At 54.3% G+C, this 22,455-nt stretch overlaps 1 protein-coding gene across 12 annotated transcripts; it reads left to right on the top strand.

The window, feature by feature from the left end:
• The first annotated feature begins 180 nt into the window (after nucleotides 1-180).
• TPM2 (tropomyosin 2) lies at nucleotides 181-14,239 on the top strand. Of its 12 annotated transcripts, none has more exons than XM_056325015.1 (9): nucleotides 181-417; nucleotides 1,518-1,643; nucleotides 8,035-8,168; nucleotides 9,198-9,315; nucleotides 9,438-9,508; nucleotides 10,280-10,355; nucleotides 10,487-10,549; nucleotides 10,883-10,952; nucleotides 13,935-14,239. In XM_056325015.1, the coding sequence occupies exons 1-9, from the start codon at nucleotides 304-306 to the stop codon at nucleotides 14,015-14,017; spliced, it is 855 nt and encodes a 284-aa protein (XP_056180990.1). In that variant the 5' UTR covers nucleotides 181-303; the 3' UTR covers nucleotides 14,018-14,239. The 12 variants fall into 12 exon arrangements, with proteins under 12 accessions (XP_056180990.1, XP_056180987.1, XP_056180993.1 ...); XM_056325012.1 differs by lacking the exon at nucleotides 10,280-10,355 and adding an exon at nucleotides 9,756-9,831; XM_056325018.1 differs by lacking the exon at nucleotides 13,935-14,239 and adding an exon at nucleotides 12,695-13,928.
• The last annotated feature ends 8,216 nt before the right edge of the window (nucleotides 14,240-22,455 follow it).

Raw genomic sequence — 22,455 nt, 5'->3', positions numbered from 1 at the left:
GGGGACACCCCCCCCCGCGTCCCGCTCGGTGAGGGGGCCAGTGGCGACCAGTCCCTAAAAGGTGCTGGCGGGCGAGGGGGCGTGACCGGGGCGGGGTCTGCCCGGCGAGGGGGCGGGGCCTGCCCGGCCCGGTCCTCCCCGGCTCTTAAGCAGCGCGAGGGGCGTGAGCGTAGTACCAGTGCTCCCACCGCCTCCCCCGAGCTCCCTCCCCGGCCTCCGTGCCCCGCTGCTCCCGCTTGCCCCTCGGCCCTCCACGCCCCGTGCTCCCGCCGGTCCGCGCCCCGCCGCCGCCCCGCCGCAACCATGGAAGCCATCAAGAAGAAGATGCAGATGCTGAAACTGGACAAGGAGAACGCCATCGACCGCGCCGAGCAAGCGGAGGCCGACAAGAAGCAGGCGGAGGACCGCTGCAAGCAGGTGAGTGTCCCACCGATTCCAGTGGCATTGCCCGGTAACTGCTGCCTTAGAAATCTTGAGCCCCAGGGACTCTGTCCTGCTGGGTGTCCAGCTGGGACACCCTCCGGAAGTGTAGCCCTGGGGACCCTGTCCCAGTGGGTGCCCAGTGCCGGAGACCTTCCCATTCTGTTTCCAGCCCGGGGTCCCCTGTCCTAGGGGTGCCCAGCCCCAGAGACCTCCCCTCACTGAGTTTCAAGTCCGGGGACCCCTATCCCTGGGGACCGAGGACCCAGGTGACCAGCCTTGGAGACTCCTGTCCTGGGGGTACCCAGCCCCAGACATCTATTCTCACTGAGTTTCAGGCCCAGCAACTCCTGTCCTAGGGGTGCTCAGCCCTGGGGACCTTCCCATGCGGTTTCCAGCCTCAGAGACCCCTGTCCTAGGGATGCCCAGCCCCAGCAGACTCCCCACACTGAGTTTCCAGCCTGGGACCCGTCCTAGGGGTGTGCAGTCTGGTGACCTTCCCTTGCTGAGCTTCCACCCATGGGACACCCTGTCCTAGGGGTGCCCAGCCCTGGGGACCTTGCCCCACTGGGTGTCCTGCCTGTGGATCTAAGGTGTAGGGATGCCCAGCCCTCGAGACCCTGCCCCACTGAGTGCCTGTCCCAGGGGACCAGCCTGTTACCCTTCACCACTCGCACTGGTTTTCTCAAACATGCCTTATCTCCGTGGGACACTCCGGTGCCACCTGCTTATGCCTCTGCCAGGGAGACTGTGGGAACAGCATACTCCTACCCCAGCCACATATTGATGGGGACCTACTTGGTGCCCCCCAGAGCTATGTCTCCCAGTCTGGACCACTCCAGTCCCCTACACAAGGAGGGACCCCACCCTCCCTTACCCCTGCCAGGCTCAGGGATCCTGGGGACTACTCTGGTCCTGGGGAGCAAGGGCTCCCTGAGGACATGTAGACTCAAAACTGACAGAAGGAGTGTGTCCTGGTGCTTCTGCAGTGTCCCCAACCTGGGTGTCCCCAGGAGAAGGATTGCCACCCCGCTTTCCCCCTTAGCCTTGTTGGCACCACCATCACCCCTGACCTCTGCTCTCTGTCCATTCCCCAGTTGGAGGAGGAACAGCAGGGTCTGCAGAAGAAACTGAAGGGCACAGAGGATGAAGTGGAGAAGTATTCTGAGTCAGTCAAGGAGGCCCAGGAGAAGCTGGAGCAGGCGGAGAAGAAAGCTACAGACGTATGTAGGCATGACAGCAGCCCCTCCCCTACACGGGTGCTGGACCTTGACCATGGGGAGGGGGGGGGCGTGCAGTTGTGAAGGAAGAGGGGGGCCTTATATGGAAAGCATCTGTGGGGAAGACTGTCAGGATCCCATTCCTGCGACGTTGACTCTAAACCAGGCTGAGATGCAGGGCAGGGAATCGGACGGATCCTACTTGGGGTGCGGGGGCACCACGCCAACTGTGGCGGGCACCACTCAGGTCCTGCTTGGAGCTTTGTGGGCATCCACATGTCCAGCTCCCCAGCCCTAATGGCGACGAGTGTCCCAAGCTGTGTCACTGGTCCCCAGGCACGCACCTCAGCAATGCTTGTAGGAAAAAATCTCTGGCACGCACTAAAATGTGGCAGGAAAACAAAAAGAGTAGAGCAATGGAAAAAGCTCTTGCCCATGGCCTGCTGCTGAGTGCTGGCTGCAAAGAAGGATGCTCGGGGTGCACGTTGGGGACTCGATCATTTTGGGGTCCACTGTGCCACCCTGTACCCTGGGAAGGGCAAGGCCAGGAAGAGTTTTATTTAGTGCCATTACTGATGTTTCTCCTGGGAAATGGATACCACTGGGGAGATGTTAGGAAGGTGTTGAAATTGGCTGGTGCCCAGCCAGGATGAAGGGTGGAACAGCTGTGTGTGGCCACAGAGCCACTCAGGGATGGGGTATAACGACCTGTGGTGCCACACAGGGTATTTGACACCCTATAAATAAATCCTCCTTTTGATAGCCAGTCCTTCTTTCATGAAAACCAACCCTGGAAACTGGAGGAGAAGCTAAAGGGGAGCGGGCTGGAGCACAGCCAGCAGGGCACAGCCAGGCTTTTTAGGATTGAGAATATTCAATCTCAGCTGGTTTATGGAGCTAAATGGGGGAGATGCGTCAAATCTCTGAGGTGGCCGCCAAGGACGGGTGAGCAGACAAGGGCAAGCAGTAGCAGCACAAGTACCTGGGGCAGCCCAGGGAGTGGCCGGGGTGGCTCCCCAGCCTTGTTTGCTGGCCCTATAGACCTGCCTCAGTTTAGTTAGATACTAAACCAAGTAGTTAAAATACTGAAAATCCTCTGGAAGGGCACATTTATCCCAGCATGGGGCAAGCACGTCAATCTAGGCAGGATCACTGCTCTGTGTAGTGGGGCTCACACTGGCCTGACTGGATCCATGCTGGTGTGGGACAGGGCAAACTCAGTGTGGGTTCTGGCTGAGCGTGGATGAGATGTCCCCAGTCAGGGGCGCAGAGGAAGGGGTTAGTGACAGCACTGGGCAGACATCGGCCATGAGGTGCAGAGTGGTTTGCTGCTGGCAGCGGGCTGCGCGATGCCATCCTGAGCAGGCAGAGTGTGCTGGCCTGCTCTCGGTCCACCGTGGCTCGGCAGGTCCGTGGGCTTCAGCACGGAGTCCCATCGCAGCAGCTACGGTGAGCAAGAGCCGCTGACCTCTCTAGGGAAGGGCCGGTGGAGGAGGCACGGGGAAGGAGCAGCCTCAGGGAGGGCAGACTGGCTGCAGCAGGTGGAGCGCATGGGCAGGGCTGGGTGCCCACCACCAGCATGGCTATCTCAGGTCCTTCCCAAAGCCTGGAGAGGCTGCACCATGCGTAGGGCTCTGAGAGTCACCAAGTTCCCATGCCAGGGACTTGTATGTGCTGACAGCACTAACTGCCAGGGCTCTGTCATCTCCTCCCTGCAGTGAGGTGCAGCACAGCTCACAGCTCCAGTGGAGGAAGCACAGGGTAGACCCCCAGAGCCCACCCACCCACTTCCCCAGGGATCCTCATGCCCCTCTTGGCTGCCAGGACACCATGTGCCTGTGAGCACGGAATGTCCCCAACCCTTGGCCAGGTCGAAGCCCACCACAGTGATTCAGGTGGGCTCCTGCTCTTGGCAAAAATGTCAACAAAGGGCTCACAAGAATAAATCTCCCTCTGCTTCGGTAGTGCCCTGCCTCTTGCACTGGATAGCAGTGCACGAAGCACACGGGGATGGCACTAAGGGATGGAAGTGCAACCCGCCCCAGGCACCTGGAGGGGGGTCAGATGGTGGCGCGGACCGGGGAGCACCTGACCCCTGATCAGCAGCTCCGCGGTGCTGGCAGCCTCTTCCCAGCAGCTCTGGGGGGCCACCGTGGCCCCACCACCCCCTGTACCCAGGAGGAACAGCCTGCAGTACCTAGGGCAGGATGCGGGTGGGGACTGCTGGACATGGCGCAGTGCAGAGGGCGGGTTTAGCCAGAGCAGACCCCTCCAGCCCCAGGTGTCCCCAGCCGGTGGCCTATCCCCGGCCACCTCAGCGGGACTCGGGGAAACTCCACTGTTCCCAGGCCATGATCCCAAAAGCTTCACCCAAGTTCCCGCCCCAGTTGCTCTCCCTGTCCGAGGCTTTGCTCTTATTTGGCCATTCCCCGAGCCGGTGGGAGGGAACGGGGCTCTGCTGGGAAGTGACTGCATCCCTGGGTGGGGCCAGCGCAGGAGGCACCCAGCCTGGCGCTGCAGGACCAGCGTGGCTGCCCCCCAGCATGCCCCCATCTCCCTGCAGCCAGCTCACCCCCAGCCTATTGCTGCTGGGGACCCCCGGTTCTTCCCTGGGCCCCGTGTGCCGGCTTGGGGGCACTGTTGCCACCCAGGTGTCAGAGTGGCAGTGGGGCAGGATCGGACAGGACTGAGGCCAAGCCCAAGGCTATGTCCTCCCCGGGGGACCTGCAGCTCTGCCTCTTCCATGGCCGCTTGGCCGGGGGCCGCAGGGCTGCAGGGCACTGCCAGCAGTGTGGCTGGGTCCCCCCAGGACCCCTGGCCCTGAGGGCAGCAGGTGGTGTCAGCTTGGGAACTGGAGTCCCTGGAGGCAGGTGTGAAGTGCAGCTGGGGCTGCCTGGGAACTGTCAGAGCTCCTTAAAGGAGGATTGAGTGCCACCAGTGTCAGCTTCTGATGGATCCAGGCATGTGCCCTGGCCAGGATGCAAGGCTAGGAGCTGGGGGACTGGCATTCACCCATAGGACAGAGCCCCTGGGGTAGCTCCATGGTAGACCCTGTGGGTCTCTGTGGGCATGCCGGCCAGGTCCTCACTGGAGGGAGCAGAAGCCAAGGTGTTGAACCTGGCTGTGCTCCAAGGCTCCAGCCACAGGTACCCTGGGAGGATGCCTGGGAGTGGGCTTTGCCCCATGCCTCTCATAGATGTACCTATGGTCCCTATGGGGGGAAAAAGTCCTTGACTCCCCTCAGCTCTACAGCAGAGGTGGTGGAGAGCAGAGCCTGGGGAGCATCCATGGGTATACTGCTCCTGCACCCAAGGAGGCTTGCAGAGGCCAGGCTCTGGCACACCCAGGCACCCTGGGCCCCCTTTTTCCCCCCAGGGCGGGGACTCTCTGGGCTCCTTTCCATTGCTCTGGGGGATGTCGCTGGGCCTGTGTACCCCTGCTGGCGGGCACTATGCACCTTGCCCAGGGAGGGAACTGTGTGCCCTGCCTTGGTGGTGGGCTGGAGTGGCTGTGTCCCACGTCTTGGCGTTTACTGTGAGCCCTGTCTGGGGGTACCATGTGCCCTGCCAATGCGGACTCTGCATTTGCCTGGGGTGACACCATGCACCCTTGTCGCAGGTGGGGGGGACAGTGTGCCCAGCCCAGAAGCCAGTGTGCGCCTTGCCTTGGGTGAGTAGGGACAGTGACCCCTGCCTGGGGGGGACCATGTGTCCTGCCCAGTGGGGCACCCTATGTCCTGTTGGGGGGGGGGGGGGGGGGCACTGCGCATCCCTGCCGATGTGGGAGCTGTCCCCTGCCGGGGGTGGGCGCCGTGCACCCCGCCCGGAGGTCTCCGTGCGCTAGCGGCGGCCCAGGTCGGCCGGTGGCAGCAGCAGCAGCGGGAGGAGGAGCAGGAAGGGATGGAGGCAGGGCGGGCGGCGGGAGCGGCCGCTGCCTGAGCGCTTCCTGCCCGAGCCGGGCGGATCCCACAAAGGGCTCGGCGGCGCGGCCTCACCGCCGGCAGCCCCGCCATGGCCGGCATCAGCTCCATCGACGCCGTCAAGAAGAAGATCCAGAGCCTGCAGCAGGTGGCCGACGAGGCGGAGGAGCGCGCCGAGCACCTGCAGCGGGAGGCCGATGCCGAGCGGCAGGCCCGGGAGCGGGTAAGGGCCGCCGGGGCGGGGGGGGGGGGGGGGGTGGGGGCCGTGGGGCGCCCCGGCAGCCTCCCGGGATAGGCCCCCCGGCGGAGGCCCCTCCGCCGGTGCCCTTCTCCGTAGGGTGACCGCGACCGCCCGCCCCCCGCCCCGGCAGCCGGGGGGTCCCGGGGGAGCTGGAGGGCGCTGCCGCGCGGGTGCGGTGGCATCTGGCGAGAGCCCCTGGGGCAGGGGGCTCGGGGCAGCATCCCTGCCTCCGGGCTGCCTCCTCCAGCTGCTTCCTCCGTGGGTCTTGCGAGGGATGCTCCGTGCCGTGGGGCTCCCGGGGCAGCGGGGAGCAGTCAGTGGCCAGCTCTGCCTTGGCTCTGCTTGGGGCCAGCCAGATCGTGGGAAAGGATCCGCTCACTTGGAGACCGGCAGCATACACAGCTAAAAATCCCGTGCCCAGGCTCTTGTCTGGCTTCCAGTGGGTTCAGCGGTCCCGGCCACAGCAGTCACAGAGGATTCAGCTCTCCGGCGTGTCCCTTTGTGGGGACAAGCCACCCCTTCGTGCTGCCACCGAGCAAAATTTCCACTCGGGCATTTCCAAGCTGCAGCTTGTTCCTGGATTGGCTTTTTTATTGTTGTTGGGACTGGTGGTTTTCTTCTTTCTTTTTCCTATGCCCACTCCTTTAACATTCTCACCATATCAGGCACGGCAGAGCTGGGTGCGGTACCGGGCTGTTGTCACTTGGGCTGTGTGCGGAGGAAATGGCCCCTTCCTGCAGCCGCAGATCGGGTTCCCCGGTCACTGGGAGCTGCTGGAGAGCTCACATTCCCAAGTATCCATCTGGGCAGCTCTGACCCATATTGGGGGTGATTCCCTGGGAAAAGAGCTCTTGATGAGGTGAGGCAGATGCCACAGGCAGAGCATCTCCTCACGAGGGCCTGTCCCAGCTCCTCATTGGGTGGTCTGGCTGGGGATGAGCTCTCGGTGAGCCTGGAAAAAGGGTTGTTCGTGGGGTAGAGGTGGCCGTTGTGCCAGCTGTGGGGCTGGCCGCCCTCCCGGCATACTGCTGGGCTGTCCCACTCAGAAAGGTGTTGGCTGTGCCTGCCCCCACCCTGCCAGCTCACCGTGGGGGACTGTGGGTGCTCAGCGGGGCCATGCAGAGTGACAGCCCCTCACTGCTCCCACAGTCCCCTTGCTTGGCCAATGTCCCCTGGGGCATTCCTAGTGCTGGAGCACAAGGCTGGCCAGGGCTGGGCTGGGCACTGCAGCTGGCCAAGCCTGCTCCAGCCTGTGAATAAACAGGAGACATTATAGCCTGGGTTGGTGCATGCCTCCCTGTATCTTGGTGCACTAGGCTGCTCCCTGTGGGTGAGGTCTTACTGCCACCCATCCCTTTGCACCCCGGGTTTGTCTTCCCCACAGCCCGCCTGCCCCTGCTCCATGGGGAATGGGGCTGGGAGCTGCTGAGGCAGTGTTTCCCGGCAGCGGTGATGGAGCAGGGCTTCACAAATGGAAAGAGCGCAAGGCCAGGCATCGAGGGGCTGGCTGGGGGGGCAAGGGCCACCACTTCTGGCCAGCCCCAGCTCCTGGTCCTGTGCGCAGGGAGCCTGGGAAAGCAGTGGGTCCCAGTTTAGTGGGCCCTGGCAGCTGCAGCTTGGCCAGGCACCAGCCCACGGAGGGCCACTTGCTCCATTGCCCCCTGTGCTGTGCTGTGCATCAGCTGGAGGGGGGGCTACATTTGGCTTCAGGTTGCCCCATTGTGCAGGTCGGGGGGGGGGGGGGGTATGTCCTGCAGGAGAGGCTCCCGGCTCACTCCACTGCCTCCGTAAACAGGAAATCCACAAGCGTCTCTACTCTTCTTTTCAGGGCATTCCTCCCCCTTTACTCACTGCTCTGCAAACCCCAAATACCATCCTCATTACAGCACGGCTGCTTATGGCCACTCTACCCCCGTGAACACACATCATCTATATCCAGGGTGGGAGCTGGAGGTGCGAGGATGCAGTGAAGGGGCTGCATGTGTGTGGCTGGGGTGCGTGGCGGGGAGGAGTCAGTGTCAAACAGGGTGCTAGGGATGGAGGAAACCCCATTGTCCTTGTAGAAGGATGAAGGGATGCATGGTTGGGCATCCCATTCCAGTGAGCATTGACTGGCTTGTTGCACAGTGCCAAGGGGTGTTTGGGATATCAAATGAAGAAGTAACCACTTAAAATGCTTTTTAAATTATAGATGTATGAAACATGGGGTTATTGATGGGTTTCTGCTTTCCCAGGCTGAGGCTGAAGTGGCTTCTCTGAACCGCCGTATCCAGCTGGTGGAGGAGGAGCTGGACCGAGCCCAGGAGCGCCTGGCCACTGCCCTGCAGAAGCTGGAGGAGGCTGAGAAGGCAGCTGATGAAAGCGAGAGGTGGGATAGGAAGGGACAGCAGGGGTGGCTTCAGGTGACCGTTAATTGTTTCACAGTGGGGTCCCTCTGAAGTGACCTTGGGGGTTTGTGTTGTTTTTCCTGAAGACCCCAAAGGAAGCCACAATGCGGAGAAGTCCCCAGTATCCAGGCATTCTTAAAAAGGCTTTGAAATTTCAAGGGAACTCATAAATCCTTGAAATATTTCATTTGCAGTTTATACAAATATCAGGCTGTAACTGAAGCCAGAGCTACGGGAGCCTGTGTTGTGCCTGACAGCAGCTTCCTATGCTCCAAGGCTGAACAGCAGCCCAGGAAGGGGTATCTGTGTGTGGAAACCAGGGTCAGCTTTTGAGAACAAACCGTTCTCATTCAAAAAAAACCAGTCCTGTAAAGTGTGGCAAGCAGATTTCCCAGGCAGGAACCACTCAAGCAAGGACACTCAGGTTGATGAAAGTACCTGGACATGTCACAGCATTCCTGACAGTTACATGAGCTTTTCCCTCCATTGGCAAAGATCAGTTTGAACAACAGCATCCAAATGAGAGGGGAAGAGTCTGCAGGACTCCCTACTGTGGAGGTTCATAGGGGTTTGGTGATTCTCTGCTGGTGCGCATCACCCCTGAATGAGAAAAGATGTTGCCACGGGATGTCTTCTAGCATTTCCTGAAGGCTGCTGGCCTGTCAGGCTGCTTTTGTGCAGGTTGCAGCTGGCTCATCCTGCACTGCATACATTTTTCCCCACAAATGGTGGGTTCAGGACCTGCCTGCTTGAGAGGCCCCATAGCCACATCTCCTCACTCTGTAGTATGGCCCAGGGGCCAGCTCTGCTGCTGTAATTGTGCACAGGAGCATCTTTGGGGTACTGCTGGTGTGATGCTGCTGTGTGAGGTGGCCAGCAAGTGCCAGCATCCCTGGGTGATGTCCCATGTTTCTAGAGCTGAGGATGCTGGGTTCAGGCACAGCAGGCAGGAGGTGCAAGTGCCACCTCTACTCATGGCAATAACGTCTTCTGGCTTGGGCTTTCCTCAGAGGCATGAAGGTCATCGAAAACAGGGCCATGAAAGATGAAGAGAAGATGGAGCTCCAGGAAATGCAGCTGAAGGAGGCAAAGCACATTGCAGAGGAGGCTGACCGCAAATATGAGGAGGTGTGGGCCCCCTTCCCCAAGTCCTGACCCCCCAGCAGCACTCAGGGCCACCTCCTCGCAGCCCTGTGCCCCCAGCTGGCGCAGGCATGAGGCTGATGTGTGCCTCTTGTTGCTGTTGACAGGTTGCCCGCAAGCTGGTTGTACTTGAGGGAGAGCTGGAGCGCTCAGAGGAGAGAGCAGAGGTGGCAGAGAGGTGAGCAGGGCTCCTGGTGGGCAGCGCGCGGGGGTCCCCCACAGCCCTTGCCCCAGATCAATGGCAGCCATGAGGATGGGGACGTCTGCATGGGAACAGGCATGTCCCTCCCTGGGAGTGGCAGGGTCTGCTATCAGGGTGGTCCCTGGGCTTGCAGGCTGGGGCAGGGCGATGCTGGCCTTCCAGCAGCACATCCTTGACCCTGTTCTCTGCTGTCCCCCACCGGGGTGCCCCCCTTTCACCCCAGCCGCGTGAGACAGTTGGAAGAAGAGCTGCGGACCATGGACCAGACTCTCAAATCCCTCATTGCCTCAGAGGAAGAGGTACTGGGGCAGGGGCGCGGGGTGACACGCAGTAGCCCCCCTCTCTGTCGCTATCTTTCGAAACGTGCAAACCACCTCTTTCCTCTCTGCACCACTGCCTCCACCGCCGACCTTTCCTCACCTCCCCCTTTGGCAGGTGCAGGCTGGGCACACTCTTCCATCCCTCCATGCCTGCTCTCCTCAGTGGGGCCAGCAGGAGCCTGGCCAGTGGTGATACACGGGATGTCCATGCAAGGAAGCGTGAGGAACGGATGAACGGATGTGTCCTGGCAGCTCCTGCTCATGGCAGCTCTGCTCCTTCTCCCTATGTGCTGAGTTTTCTCCTCTCTCAACTTGTTTTCTCTCTTTCTTTCCTTCTTCCCCCCACCCGCTGTTTCTGCTGCCCCCTCCTGCCCCCATCTCCTGCCCGCCCCCGCTTCCCCTCCTGGTGACCCTGCTTGGGATGTAGTAAATGTGGTGACCTGGAGGAGGAGCTGAAAATTGTCACCAACAACTTGAAGTCCCTGGAGGCCCAGGCTGACAAGGTAGGACCCGGCAGGGCTGCTGGGGCTGGACAGACTGCATGGGGTCTGGGGGTCCTGGGGTCTCCTGCTGGGGTGAAGTATAGCCAGAGGCATTCCATGGGGCTCATGGGTGCCTGTCTCTGTCTCTGCAGTATTCCACCAAGGAGGACAAGTACGAGGAGGAAATCAAGCTTCTAGGGGAAAAACTGAAGGAGGTAAGGCATGCGAGGCTGGTACTGCCTCAGCACTGGCACAAGTTTGCCATCCCATGTGGGTTTTGACCCTGTTGTGCCTGCATCCTCTCATCATTCGCCAAACTGCAGCCCTGCAGCAAGCATGTCGGGTGCCTGGGTCTAGGATGCCCCCCATCGGTCTGCTCTGGTTTAGGGTGTGAGGGTTCATGGGGCCCTTGTTCCTTGCCTTTCCTAGGGGAGGGCTCATGGAGAAGGGTACCAGAGGTGCACACGGGGCAGATATGGGGTCTGGTGCAACCTACACTGTCCCTGTCGAGCCCCACAGCTCACCCTCTACCTGCTTTGCTCCCCCAGGCTGAGACACGGGCAGAGTTTGCAGAGAGGTCTGTTGCGAAGCTGGAGAAAACCATCGATGATCTAGAAGGTAAAATGTCCCTGCTGACCCTGACCCTCCTTCCTGGGGAGCACTGGCCGCAGGGTGGCTTGTGCAAGGTGAGGAGGTGAGCAGGGATCCCAGCAATGGGGAGGCTGGATGACATCGTGTCTGCTGTGGGAGTGCAGAGCTGCTGGGGTCTGGGTTCTGCTCTCGGGTGGGCAATAGGGCTGTATGCACGCTGCCTGTGCACCCACACTCCTGCTGCCTCGGCTCCCTGCTCACAGTCACTCTCTCTCTCTGCTGCCTACTGCCGACCCTGCTCCACCATCTGCCCCTGCTTGCCCCCTGCCTGCAGATGAAGTATATGCGCAGAAGATGAAGTACAAAGCCATCAGTGAGGAGCTCGACAATGCACTTAATGACATCACCTCCCTCTAAGCCCCTCACCAGGCACCAGCACTGCATCCCCCTCACTGTCTGTCCCCTTCCCAGCTCAGCCACTTGCCTGCCTGGCCATCCCACTGCTCTCCCAGCCCACTCTGTCCTGCTCTGTTCTTCCAGGCCTGTGCCTGTTCATTGGCTCCTTTGGAACAGGAACCAGTCTGAGGTGTTGCTGCAATACCCCCGTCTGTGGGAAGACAAAATTTAGGTGCTTAGGCATGTCTGCAGTAGAGGGGAACAGCCTCTGGGACCCCCATGTGCCCATGTGGTTACAGGTCTGTGCTACAGTGTTGGCAGTGGGGAACAGGGCTGTGCTCCGACAGCTCCTTGCCTTGGCTGCTGAGCAGCAGGAGCATCAGAGACTCTGCAGCTGCAGGGCTGGGGGGTCACTTGCCTCAAACCCCTAGCAAAGGCCCTAGTGTTGCTTGCTGGTTCCAGGGTGGGAAGGACCGACACAGGGGAAAGCAGCACCTCTGATACCACCTCTGCTGCCAAAGCTCAGGGCTGGGGAGTGGAAGTTTGGGTCTAGCTGTGGAGGCAGACATTTCCCAGGCAGGCAGGCGGGCAGGCAGTCCTCAAACCCTGACCTCCTCCCTTCTGTCCTTTGCGCATCACTCTTCAGTTTGCATCTCATGACTTCTTTTATGTTCTGTCCTTCTGGATTACGAGTTGGTCTCAATAAAGCATTTTCTTTCCTTGGTTTCTCCTTTGTTTTCTTCATACTACTCTGTCCCTCATTTCCTGTTTGTCTCATGCAGCCGCTTGCAGTGGGGTGGTAGCAGGTGGCTGCAGACGGCTCGCGGCCATGGGACCCCCAGGATGGCTGTGGCTAAGCCCTGAGCAGTTCCTGCACTGCCAGGCTGAGTGGGACGGGGCTTTTCATGCCTCAGCCAGGGAAGTGACCTCTGCCATCCCCTGGCTCTCATACACATCTTTTCTCATTTTGTGCCATCTTCTCTATGACTCTTTTGGCCTGAAACAGCCCTTGTCCTCACTCCCAGACATTGCCTGCAAGCAGCTACATCAGCCCTGGCATCTCCCCTGTATCGCCTTTCCCGTAGGAAGGGGCTGACCCTTCCCTTCAGCAGTGATTCCCTAATTGGGTCCCTGGTCCTCCTCCTCCTCCTTTCTCAGCATCGTACCCTGCCCCAGAACCCTGTTCCCAAACTGATGGACCCACAACCCTGTCCCTGTGTCAGGACTGCCTGCCTCCTCCTGCCACTCCAGCTTGTCTCTGCTGCTGGCTGTGGGATCTCCAGCAACGGTTTTGGGGAATGCTGTCTCTTTTCACTAACTTGCCTTTCTCTCTCTTTTTCCCTCTGCTGCGCTGATGTCTCTTTGTTCTCTAGACCGGTCCCAGCAGGAGGCTGAGAAAAACCGCGTTCTCACTAATGAGCTGCGGGTCATCCTTACCGAACTTAACAACTGAGCTGCCCAGAACTCCTGACCCCAGCCCAGCCTCCCTGCCTTGTTCTGGCCAGGCTGGCTCTGGGCTGGGAGCCCTTACTTGCTCCCTGCCAGGGTTACGTGGCATGTGGAGCCTTGGCTTGTCCCCATGGGTGTAGCCACCCTGCTTGAGGGGGACAGGGAGCCCCTCTGGAGCTGATCGGTTTTTCCTGGGAGAGGAATGAGGGTTTTTGTGATGTCCTGGGACACTCATGTGGTGATGGCTGTCCCCCATCATCAGGCTGGCCCTGCTGGGGGAGGGACACAGTGATTTCTGTTGCTGCCTTCATCCCCTTGTCCCAGGAGCCAGCAGCCTCTTCCTCCTCACTGTGGTCACCCCAAACTGTGCAGGGAGGATCCCCTTGGAGTGAGGTCCCTGCATGGTGCTGGGAGGGCTGGGATAGGACCTGGGGACTTGACAGCACTTCCTGCCTCAAGTCTGGGGCAGGGGACAGGGAAGAGCCCAGTAATGGAAGATGGGGCTGGGTGGGCAGAGCTCTTATACAATCCCTGTCTCTAGAGGGAAAGAGGATGCCATTTGAAAGTGAACCCTGGAAGCTGCCTCAGCAGTGGGCTGCCTGGCAGAGCTCCTCCCTGAAGTCTTGTTAGCTCTGCTCCTTCTCTCTCTGCTGTTCTCTCTGCCTGCCCTCTGGGGCTGCCTCACTCCTTCATGGAGCACCACTGGATCATGCAGCAGGCGCTGGTTCTTCTCTTTCACTGGCTAAGGGCATACACAGCATGTAGTGGTGATGCCCTGGGGCTGGATGCGCTAGTGGCTGGCCAAGGAATGGTACCTGTCTGCAGCAACTGCATTGCAGAGGGACTGGCCACGGGCAGTGGGGCACCATGGGAGGATGGAAAAGCTGAAGAGTGGGGACTGCCTGTCCCTAGTGATCAGCCTGGGTGGTCTGGCCGCCCCAGCAGGTCCTGGAGTGGCTGGACTGATCACTGCTGGTGATGGGGCTGCTTGCATGGACCCTGCTCCACAGGGGGCCCCCACTCAGCTGGAGGCTGTTGCTGTACTGAAATGTCCATTTGTGTGTGTGTGTCTGTGCTTGGTGTGGTGTGGGTGGGTCTGGCTGCACCTGGATATACTTGGGCTGTGTCTGTGTGTGTGTGGCTGTGTCCCCCTTGTATTCACAGAGAGTCTGGCCAGTGCCAAAGAGGAGAATGTGGGCATCCACCAGGTCCTGGATCAGACCTTGCTGGAGCTAAACAACCTCTAAGCCTCCTTGGGAAGCCCCCATCCCTTTTCCCTACCCAACACATGCACCCTACTGGCATGCTCAGGATGTCATCAGCTGAACTTCCTCTTGGCCAAATCCACACATCCATTGAGAAGGGAAGCCCTGCAGCCTTACACCGTGTGTCGGGGGCATCTTGTCTGTGCACAGCCTGACTGGCTCTGTCCTGTCTTCATGTCCAAATATTAAAGCCGTTTGACAAGATGGATGGGTGTGTTTGGTCCTTGTGGGCAGGTGTAGGCACTGGGAGAGGTGGTGGGCGTCTCCTTGCCCAGTTCACACAAGGTGGCTCTGCAGGGGCTTGGGTGCAGGGCGGGTATGGCCAGCCTGGGGATGTCCTCTGTAGCCTTGGAGGGCTGGCAGTGGCAACACACATAGTTTGGGCTGCGTTCCTTCATCTCCATCACTTCCTTCAGATGCACAGGAAACTTCAGTGTCTCAAGCTCAGTTCAAACTCGCCATCCTCTTCAAGTGCACAGTGATAGACAAATGTCAGTGGCATGTCCCCTTCCACAGCCAGCATGTTACCTGCTTGGCACCTGGGGAATCCACAAGGTCTTTGACCCCTCCCTGGAGTCTACTTCATGGTTCATGCTCATGATGCCATCTGAGAATGCATACAAGCGTGTGACCATGCATGCACTTTATTAGTTATCAGGGTCTTCTCCAGGTTAAGCTGTTTACCCTGTGTACTAGTTGCATTTTCTATTACTGTTGCTGAATGCCTGCCTGAGGGACAGCTGTATAAACTAGCAAATATTAATGCAGTAGGCAACTACTTCCCAAAGCATTCAGGAAGTTTCCTCCTGGGTTGCTGTGTTTTCTCCAACACAAAGAAAAGAGCAGCACGATGTGTCTCATTGCCATGACCGAAACGGGCTGGATTTCCTGGGGATGCCCAAAGTCATGATCTAGTCCTGCCCTCGACTTCAGGCCCTGCTGTGACATGCACCGAGCCCTGTTGTCCCACGCTACCCAGCGGATATCCCTCTAAAAGCACAGCCTCAGGCTGCCAGGAAACATAATTCATGCTGACCCCTTGCTGAGCTGGGCCATTGCCCCAGTGAGTGGCCGATCGGATAGCTTTCATTATCTGCTTTCCTTTACTTGCTGCGCCTCTCAGCTCAGGAAAGGAGGGTGGTGAGATCGCATGGCTTTCCTGCCCAGGTGCTGCTGGCCTCCTGCCCTCCCCCTAGCCTGGTACCTCTAGTTTGTGGCTCTCAGACCTTCTCCTACAGGGAAAAGGGCTCCCCTTGCATGGGATGCTCATTTTCTGGTTGTCCTCCCAGGGTGCGAGATCTGCCATGAGCTGCAGCCTCCCGCCCTGGACCTGAACTTGGAGGGAAGAACAGTGTACGGTTTCCTGGCCTACCAAGCTGGCCCTGCATAAGGGCTGGAGCTTCTTCTTGGGTCTGCTGTGCTTTTCTGCAGCACACCAGCTGAGCCATTCCATTGTTTGGTCAAAGCATCTTCCAGGCAGGGGCTTGTCTGGCTGAGAAAGGAACAAGAGTGTAAAACCACGTCTTCTCTGGAAGCCTGCACTCTGCACTGCAAACAAGCCTGCCCTGCGTTCCTATCAGGGTGCGTCCCCAGCACCCGGTGTCTGGGTGCCCTTTGCCTTCCTGCTGGGACAAAGAGCCCTTTCACACCCAATGTTTTTCCCCGTTAGCTGCTGTTGCCTCCCGGTTTGGACAGTCCATTTAGCTTAACTGTTTATAACCTGCTGCAAGGGTCTTTTTTTCCTCTGGACTTTCTGTGGTTTGGCAGTGAGATCCTGGCTGGTGTTCCCATGTGATGCTCTGCCCCATGAGCCATGGTTCAAGTGAAGCTTTGCATTTTCTCCATCTTTCCACCCATCTCCTTCCCCACATGGCCCTGCAGAAAGATGCAGGCCAGGGGAAGCTCTGGGAACTGCTGGCAACGGAGCTTGACCTGGAGGCATGTCTCCCCACATGCATCACTCAGACCCATACTGAGGACCACAGTGCCTGTACCCTCCTCCTTCCCTTCCCTTGCACCCCTTCCGTTGGATTTCAACCTTTGGATTTGTTTATCTTGGCTGGACAGAGAGAAGATCTCCCTGAAGAACTTTCAGCCCTGGCGTGGGCTGCCACTCCATTGATTAACTACCACATTAACCTCTGGCAGTCTCTCACTTCCACTCCCTTCCCCAGTTTTCTCATTGCTCTGGTGCCTCATCTTCTCTCTGAACTTTTCCCGTTCAAGAGCATCACAGAGGCATTTTGATGACACAGGCTGGGCCATGCAGAGCTGAACACAGACCACCGCCACCTCACAGTCCCTCACTGCATTTACAGCCTGAGACATTTGGGTGAGGGCAGAAAGAGCTGTGTTGCCGAGCTGTGTGGGTTTTGCAGGGCTCTGGGTGATTTCGGAACAGGTCAGGCTGCCTAAAACCAAGTGCTTTAGGCACAAAACTCCCAGGCTCCAAACTGGTGTTATTAATTTGTCAATCCCAGAAGAGGACAAGGTAGCTGGAGGAAAACGTAGACAGCTGTAACCACATGGTGCCATCTCTTCTCTGTGCAAGTTAGGTACGCACCATATGCAGTGCTTGGTGCGGCACCCTACACTGTGGCTGTGCTTGCCCGAGCTGCGAGCGTGCAGCGGGCAGCACAAGAGGAGCGCACGGGCCCTGCCCCACACACTCAGAGGCTGCAGGGGGTACAGGAGCAGCCCTGGAGAGCCCTGCAGTGAGGCAGGCCTGTGGTGGGATTGTTATCGATTTGTTAATAAGTTAAGATTGATTGACTTTATTTGATTGATTAATTGATTTTATAAAATCATTTTATAACATTGAAAAATAGAAGGATAAGAAATATTTTTAATGAAACATAGCTGCACAGTAAAAGCTGCTATGAGATCTTCTGTACATCCTGTACCAAGGCTAGAAGAAGGGGCTGGAACCATTGTTAAAACTTAGGTTTTGAAAGGTTTCTTTGTATTTGGCCAGTCTTCTGTATGTAGAAGTGTATTGAAATGTCAGAATATGAGATTAATGGAAACCGGGGAGAGTCGACTGGAACAGCTTGTGGTTACCTGCCAAGAAATCGTGAACTTTAGTAAAAGGTAATTCCGGCAGGGGGAGATCGCGACCACCGACTCATACACCACCTACCCAAATCGTACCCCAGACCCATTTCTAGACGTTTCTAAGCTCTACTGCGCAGAATCGGATATAGGAGGAGAATATGTTAATGATTTACGGGAAATATCATGGTTATGCATGAATACTTAATGAATATGTATGAATAAGTTCTATATATGGTGTTTGATTTTGAGACCTGGCGTGCGTTGATCGTGAGAGGACTCGCTCACACACCCGGCCGTTAATAAAGAAGTGTCTGCTTATCTACATCACATTGGTGTCGATAAGTTATTCATTCCGATATTTTGGTAACAGTTTTGGCGACCCAGATGGGACCTCACTGAAGGAGACCGGAGGAGTCGGGGACCTCATCGGTTCCAGCCGGCACCGAGGATTTCTCGGGGATACCCATCGATCCCCGATCCGTAAGGCTCTTTGCGACATTCCCTGGATTTTTCGTAAGACACTTCTTTTTTTTAATTGTAGAAGTGGGTTGGAGTCCCACTAAAGTAAGTGTGTAAGTGCACTAGAGGAAGTGGGTAGGAGTCCCACTATAATAAGTGTATGGTAAGGAGTGGGATGGGGTCCCAGCAGTGGGTTGGAGTCCCACTGACTAAGTCTGCCTGTCAGACGCGGTGAAAGAGCTGCACAGGGTAGGACTAGGAGTCTGCCCGTAAGACATAAGTGAAAGCTATTGCAGGGTTGGACAAAAGTGGAGACAAGAGAAACTATATGCTATAGTGTTCTCTAAGGTAGTGCCTCTAACAAGAAGTTAGAAGATGTTTTTGGTTTTTTTGTTCTTTTTGTGAGTTTGTGTATTAAGAAGAAAATTAAGAGGTACAATATTGTGTTATATGTTTGTTTAAAGTAACTGTGGGAAAGTGTGAGTGTGGCTGTAAGGGTGAGACGTGCAATTGAGAACGGAAGCGAGTGTGGAGTGTGGATCCGCGGATCGGAGTGACAGAGTTGAATAATTGTGTATTGTACTGTGAGTAATTACACCATGGCAACTAAGTTAACTCGGTTGTTTAAAAGTAAAAGCATGGGTAATCTTGCTGTAAATGACAAAATCCCGAAAAATTCTTCCTTGGGATGTTTATTGGCGCATTGGGGAAATTTACAGGATGATCTGCAAAAGAGCCAGATGATTGAGTATTGTAATCATTTGAGTACTGTAATAATTGGTGGCCTTTGTATATATTGGATGATCAGGAAAAGTGGCCCACGAATGGGACACTGAATTATAACACTATTTTGCAGTTAATGCTGTATTGTAAAAGAGAAGGGAAATGGAATAAAATGCCAGATGTGGATTTGTTCTTTTACTTAAGACAAAGAAAGGATTGGCAGGATGAATGTAAGCTAACTATTAGAGATAATTTGGTAATGGCTATAACTTCTGATAATAAGAAAGTGGAAAAAAATGTTGTTCAAATTGTGAGATTGGGAGTGGATACAGGAGCGACATTTTTTTATTAAATACCTGTAAAGGAAAAATTGGAACAAAAACAGGCCATTCCTGCAACCCCTGGAATTGAAATTTGGAAATAAGATATTTACACATGAATTTTTGTATGTACCAGAATGTCTGATACCCTTCTTAGGAAGAGATTTGTTATCCAAATTAAATGCACAAATTGTTTTTGACGAAGGAGAACTTTTCTTGAAAATACCTGAGTCAAAAACGGGAGAAATCCTGATGATATAAGAAAAAGTAAAGGAACAAGAAATTCCACCGGAGGTGGATTTGGCAGTGATCCCTACTGTATGGGAAACAAATATTCCTGGTAAATCAAAACTAGCAGAACCTGTTAAAATAGATATGAAGGAAGGTGCAGGAACAGTGAGAATTAAACAATATCCAATCAAACCGGAAGTGAGACAGGTATTGAAGAAATTGATTGATAAATTTTTGGAGTATAAAATTTTGGAAGGATGTGAATCTGAGTATAATACTCCTATTTTACCAGTCAGAAAACCTTCGGGTGAACATAGACTGGTACAAGACTTGAGAGCAGTAAATCAAATAGTTAAGGATATTTATCCTGTAGTAGCAAACCCTTACACACTGTTAACAGCATTGAGGGAGAATTATCAGTGGTTTACAGTGCTTGATTTAAAAGATGCTTTCTTTTGTATACCTTTGGAAAAGGAAAGCAGAAAACTGTTTGCTTTTGAATGGGAAAATCCTCAAACTGGGCGAAAGAAGCAGTTGACATGGACTAGATTACCCCAAGGATTTAAAAACAGTCCAACTATTTTTGGAAATCAGTTAGCAAAGGAACTTGAAATCTGGAAACAGGATAAATCAAGACCTGGGCATTTACTTTTACAATATGTGGATGATATATTGATTGCTACAGAAGAAAGATTTATTTGTATACAGGCGACTATTGACCTTTTGAATTTCCTGGGACTAAATGGGTATAAGGTATCCAGGAAGAAAGCCCAAATAGCCTGCCAGACTGTGATATATCTCGGCTTTGAGATTTCAAAAGGACAACGACAATTAGGAAAAAATCGCAAAGAAGCTATTTGTGGTATACCTGAGCCGAGAAATATTCATGAGCTCAGAGCATTTTTGGGAATGACTGGGTGGTGTCGCCTTTGGATCATGAACTATGGGCTAATAGCTAAACCGCTGTACGAGGCCCAAAAGAACTCTCCCTTTGTATGGGGCCCACAACAACAAAAGGCTTTCGTAGAGTTGAAACGTGCCTTAATGTCTGCACCTGCCTTGGGACTGTCGGATCTAACCAAAGATTTCCAGCTGTTTGTACATGAAAGACAACACCTTGCACTGGGCGTGTTAACCCAGAGGATAGGAAGCTGGAAACGACCAGTTGGATATTTCTCTAAACAACTGGACGCAGTGAGTAAAGGGTGGCCAAACTGCCTTCGAGCAGTGGCCGCAACAGTGATGCTCATACAAGAAACTCGGAAATTGACTTTGGGAAGAACAATAACAGTCTATGTTCCACACATGGTGATAACTGTCCTAGAACTGAAGGGGGGACATTGGCTGTCCCCCAGCCGAATGATGAAATACCAGGTGGTATTGACTGAACAAGATGATGTGATTCTAAAGACAACTAACCTGGTAAATCCTGCAGTGTTTTTAAGTTCCATACAGGAAGAAGGACGACTGGAACATGATTGCTTGGCTACCATCGAGTATGTTTATTCCAGTCGTGAAGATCTGAAGGATGTGCCATTGGAGCGACCAGACTGGGAATTGTATACTGATGGAAGCAGCTTTATGGAACAAGGAGTTTGATATGCCGGATACGGTAACAACGGAGACTACAGTTATAGAAGCAGGAGCATTGGTGAGTACCACATCAGCCCAAAAGGCGGAACTCATCGCTTTAATTCGAGCCTTAGAACTAAGCAAAGACAAGAGAGTAAATATCTGGACTGATTCAAAATATGTCTTTGGGGTAGTGCATGTCCATGGAGCTTTGTGGAAAGGGAGGGGGTTATTGTCCTCTCAAGGATCAAACATTAAGCATCAAACAGAAATTTTACGATTATTGCAAGCAGTTCAAAAACCAGATCAAGTAGCAATCATGCACTGTAAGGCACACCACATTGGGAATACAAAAATAATAGCTGGGAATAATTTACCTGATAGAACAGCAAAAAGAGGTAGCAAAGAAACAAGCTTTACAAATGGCAATAATTCCTTCTAAAACAGTAACCCTTCCTAGGGAAAACCCGAGATATTCAGAGGAAGATGACAAATTGGGTCAGTTATTAAATGCTAAGAAAAACTTAGCGGGATGGTGGGTAACTCCTAACGGACAAGTAGTAATTCCACCTCTTGTAATGAGAGAGATAATTCAAATGAGACACCAAGAAAGTCACTGGGGGGCAGAAGCCTTAGTAACATCTTTACGAAAGCAAGTAATATCAGTTAAAATTTTGGGAATAGCTAAAATAGTAACTGCAAAATGTGAGGTATGTTTGAAAAATAATCCAACGATTAAGAAAAAGGTTCAAATGGGTAGGCTGAAGTCTGGTACAGAACCTGGAGATTATTGGCAAGTAGATTTTTCAGAGCTGCCTAGACAAAATGGGTACTGGTACATCTTGGTAGGTGTTGATACTTTTACAGGATGGCCAGAAGCCCTTCCCTGTCGTACCACCCAAGCAAAAATGTTGTAAAGTGGTTATTACAAGAAATAATTCCAAGATTTGGAGTTCCTATTGGAATTTCCTCTGACAGAGGTCCACACTTTGTTGCTGAAGTAGTCCAAACTGTTAGCAAAGTATTGGGTATTAATTGGGATTTGCACGCGTCTTGGAGACCACAATCTAGTGGGAAAGTGGAAAGGATGAATCAAACTTTGAAACGACAAATAAGTAAAATTTGTCAGAAACCAGTCTAAAGTGGCCTCAGGCGCTTCCATTGGCATTATTATGAATCAGGGTACAGCCAAAGAGTGGAACCTCAGTCAGTCCTTATGAATTATTACATGGAAAAACATATGAGTCTCCAGAACCAAATCTAAACATACATGCAAAAGGAAAACAAGATGTGTATAACTATTTGCTTTTTCTAAGGAAAACTTTGGCTGCAATTTGGAGTGCAGTAATTTGGAATAGACCTTTATTCCAGGAAAATTCAGTGCATGATTTCCAACCAGGAGACTATGTCTATGTGAAGACCTGGACCTCCGAACCTTTGCAGGAGCACTGGAGAGGACCTTTCCAGATACTGTTAACCACTTTTACAGGTATCAAAATTGCAGAATCGGATGCTTGGATACATTATACTCGAGTGAAGAAAGCACCTACTCCGTGGAAGATTGTGAATCGTGACCCAGAGACTTTAAAATTGACTTTGAAACATGTCTAATTTTTCATATCAGGTTATGATTGTTCTTTGGATTTTATTTTGGTCGGTAGCGTTGGTGGGATCATGGGCTGACTTGGTGGACAGGAACAAAAGACAAATAGAAACAGAACAAGTAATTGACATTCCCAAACAAATGGCTGAGGAAAATTTGATGGTAGGATTGATTAAAGAATTTGCCAATTTATAAAATGTCACGCAGATCACTGCTTGTTTGCCAATACCAAGGGCAGCAGGTGAATCTATTCCATGAGGAATTTTAACCATGAATCTGACCAATCTGGAATATAAAAATGAGACCACCTATTGTGAACAAAGGCCAGTAACTCAACGGTATGAACAGGTAAAGTTTATTAGAAAAGAGTGGAAGTCGCCAGGTAAAGAAACAGATTGTAAAAAAACCCTATTGAATTATGATTTTATAACAGGATCCCGACCTAGTGCCATAGCTTG

The sequence above is a fragment of the Falco biarmicus genome, chromosome Z (assembly GCF_023638135.1).
Source record: "Falco biarmicus isolate bFalBia1 chromosome Z, bFalBia1.pri, whole genome shotgun sequence".
Lineage (NCBI taxonomy): Eukaryota > Metazoa > Chordata > Aves > Falconiformes > Falconidae > Falco > Falco biarmicus.
Note: the sequence above shows the minus strand (reverse complement) of the source record. Positions and strands in the feature narration are given on the sequence as shown.